Genomic DNA, 2,500 nt, shown 5'->3' with positions numbered 1-2,500 from the left:
GCAGAGGAGGACAGGAGGAGGAACAGGAGCAGCCACAGCTGAGTCGACGGACGGAAACCTCAAACCTCCAAACACATCATCAAGGCAGGAAACACACTTTCCTGCAGATTGGAGAAACAGCTGCAGGAATCACATCGCGACACAAACTCGGTGCAGCGCTGTCGGGTTCAGCCCATGAAGCTGAGGCGTCCTGGCACAGCTCGCCGTGCGCTCAGCGCCTTCCGGCCTGACAGATGGAGGTGAAGTGGGTTATGGGAGCAGCAGGCCGCTGCAGCCCATCATCCTGTCTGTGGGTTAATTGAATCAGGTGTGTGGGGGGCGTCCCCCCGCCCGTGCAGGCTTCCCTTTAACTGATCACAGTGCAGCGCGACACCGGAGACATCGCCACAAACGCAGAGACCTCACTTCCTGTTTGGGGATCGTCGCTCAGTGAGGAGACATTTTGAAGGTCAACTTAGGTTTCAGAAAGTCGGCCAATCAGCCGAAAATCGTACAGAAACTCAGACACAAACAAATGGCGGATTATGACGACGCCTAAAACGACCTGATCCGTAAGCGTTTAAACGATGAATTTGTTTCAAAGTAAAACCTCATTTCCATTTCCATAGTCTGATCTACACTTTCACTCTTTACTTCCTGTCGCTCTCACTGAAACGACATTTCTCCTCCAGGAGTTTAAAATATTAGTCTACATGAAACAGGAAGAACTATGCCCTTTAAGACACTCTTTCAAATTAAAAGCCTCCCAGCGAAGGGGAGGATTATGCGCTCCGAGCGACTGGAAGGCTTTCAATGTGGACCCTGTGTCCAGAGGTCACACCTCCAGGTCCGTCCAGCAGTTCAATAGTTCTGATCTTGTTCTCGTTGATCAATATATTCACTTCCTGAAGGAGAACGTGCAGTAAATGCTGATCAGATAGCTGTTCTGGAAAAGTCTTTCAAAAGGCAGCTTTACGGTGGAAAGTTTTGTCACGTGAAGTTTTAAGGACGTCTCCTCCTGGAGTCTGGCAGGAAGACGTCTCAGATGCTGCTGTCCTGGTGCCTGTCACAGTAATCTGCCATAAAGCGGCCTGAGATGCTGCGGCTCAGCGTTTGATGATGAAGAGGGTCTTTCTGGCCGGTCCCGCTGCTGACTGCGCACAGTGCTGTTGTCAGCCGGTAAGCTGCTGACCGAAGCCTCAGCCCGTGGCTCCGCTCGGTTATCAACACAGAGACGAGCTGGAAAACCTTCTCGAGGGAAAAGTCAATACGGCTGCCTCTCCTAACGCCGTGCCCTTTACAGGAAAGAAAAATGCTTCGACGAGGACCTGATTCTAATCTCCGTGAAAAAAGTCAGAGCTGTCCTTTAAATCACAGCGTTCAAGGTGAGTTCATGGAGCCTCTGCAGGCTGTGCGTGACGCACAGGTACGCAGCAGGACAGGTGGGCCGAGGGGTCCCAAGAAAACGGTTTCATAAAGATCTGCTTCAGAGATTCATGAGGGCGGAGCTGCACCAATCAACTGCTGCTTCAAGAGGTACGGAGGCCTCCACGACCAAAACACAACGGCACTTCAACGCCGTTCACTTCACCAGCTGCCGGTGAACCGACGTGCTGATGACCAGGTTCTGGGCTCAGGTCAGCAGAAGTACTGCTCGGTGAGACATGCTGCCCTGCTCAAAGGCAGTGGAAGACACAGTTTAACAGAGCAGCTGCTTTGTTTGAGGACATGTCTCACAGTTCGCTCCCTCATCGGGTCAAACGTGTTGACGTACGTACGTAGACAAGAAAAGTGTACTGACGACTGTCGCCGCCTTTGCACTTGCGTTCCAGCTACGTGACCAATTAGCCCAAAAACTTTCAATCAAATTGCATCATGACACACAGCGCTGACGAAACGGACGTGAACATCAGAGGTGAAGACATCAAGCAGCATGGTCTGCTCTCTGAAACGACCAGAGTTCAGCCCTCGATGGGCGCTGACTGATGGAGCTGTGACTCCAACCTGAGCTGGAATCTGTTATGCATGAAGGCACTCGCGTACACGAGCTGCTTCCATGTCAGGGAATTTGCTCGCGTCTCATCGTTGTCTTCAGAAAGATGTTATTCACAGTGTCAGTCAGCTGGACGGCTGAGACGTGGACAATACGAGTGGGCGGAGGACGAGGAGAAAGACTGAGTGTGAACGACGCAGACCCGACTGACAACAAACAGAAACGAGTTCAGCGCTTTTCGAACACGTCACCCTGAAATAACAAGCTGAGAGTCTGCTGGCCTGAATGCTTTTATTCTGAAGGTCTGAGCAGAAACTGTTCCTGTATGAAGCAGTAACACACACAGCTGAGGCCCAGGTGACTGGACGGTGATAAAACGTGTTGCTATGATACGGGGGCGAGAGAACGTGAGGAAGTTCGTTAAGGGTGAAGCCTGAGAGCGACGAAGAGTGAAGCTACGGAGAGGGAGAGGGGACAAACGAGTGCAGCTCGTCAGCAGGCCGCTCAGACCAGACAGCAGAGATCAGC

General features: G+C 51.9%; 2 protein-coding genes across 2 annotated transcripts in view; both read right to left on the bottom strand.

Moving 5' to 3' along the window:
• Positions 1 to 2,500, bottom strand: part of phf21b (PHD finger protein 21B) — a 68,807-nt gene that overhangs the window by 53,428 nt on the left and 12,879 nt on the right. The gene's annotated exons all lie outside the window — the stretch shown is intronic.
• The window catches only part of LOC143315232 (uncharacterized), a 15,012-nt gene that overhangs the window by 1,369 nt on the left and 11,143 nt on the right, over positions 1 to 2,500 (bottom strand). The window contains exon 3 of the mRNA XM_076722832.1: positions 1 to 2,500. This exon is cut by the window's left edge and continues 1,369 nt beyond it; it is cut by the window's right edge and continues 22 nt beyond it. Coding sequence (XP_076578947.1) covers positions 2,477 to 2,500 — 24 coding nt within the window. The 3' untranslated portion in view covers positions 1 to 2,476.

Source organism: Chaetodon auriga, chromosome 22, assembly GCF_051107435.1.
Source record: "Chaetodon auriga isolate fChaAug3 chromosome 22, fChaAug3.hap1, whole genome shotgun sequence".
Classification (NCBI taxonomy): Eukaryota; Metazoa; Chordata; class Actinopteri; order Chaetodontiformes; family Chaetodontidae; genus Chaetodon; species Chaetodon auriga.
This window is presented reverse-complemented; position numbering and strand designations above follow the sequence as displayed.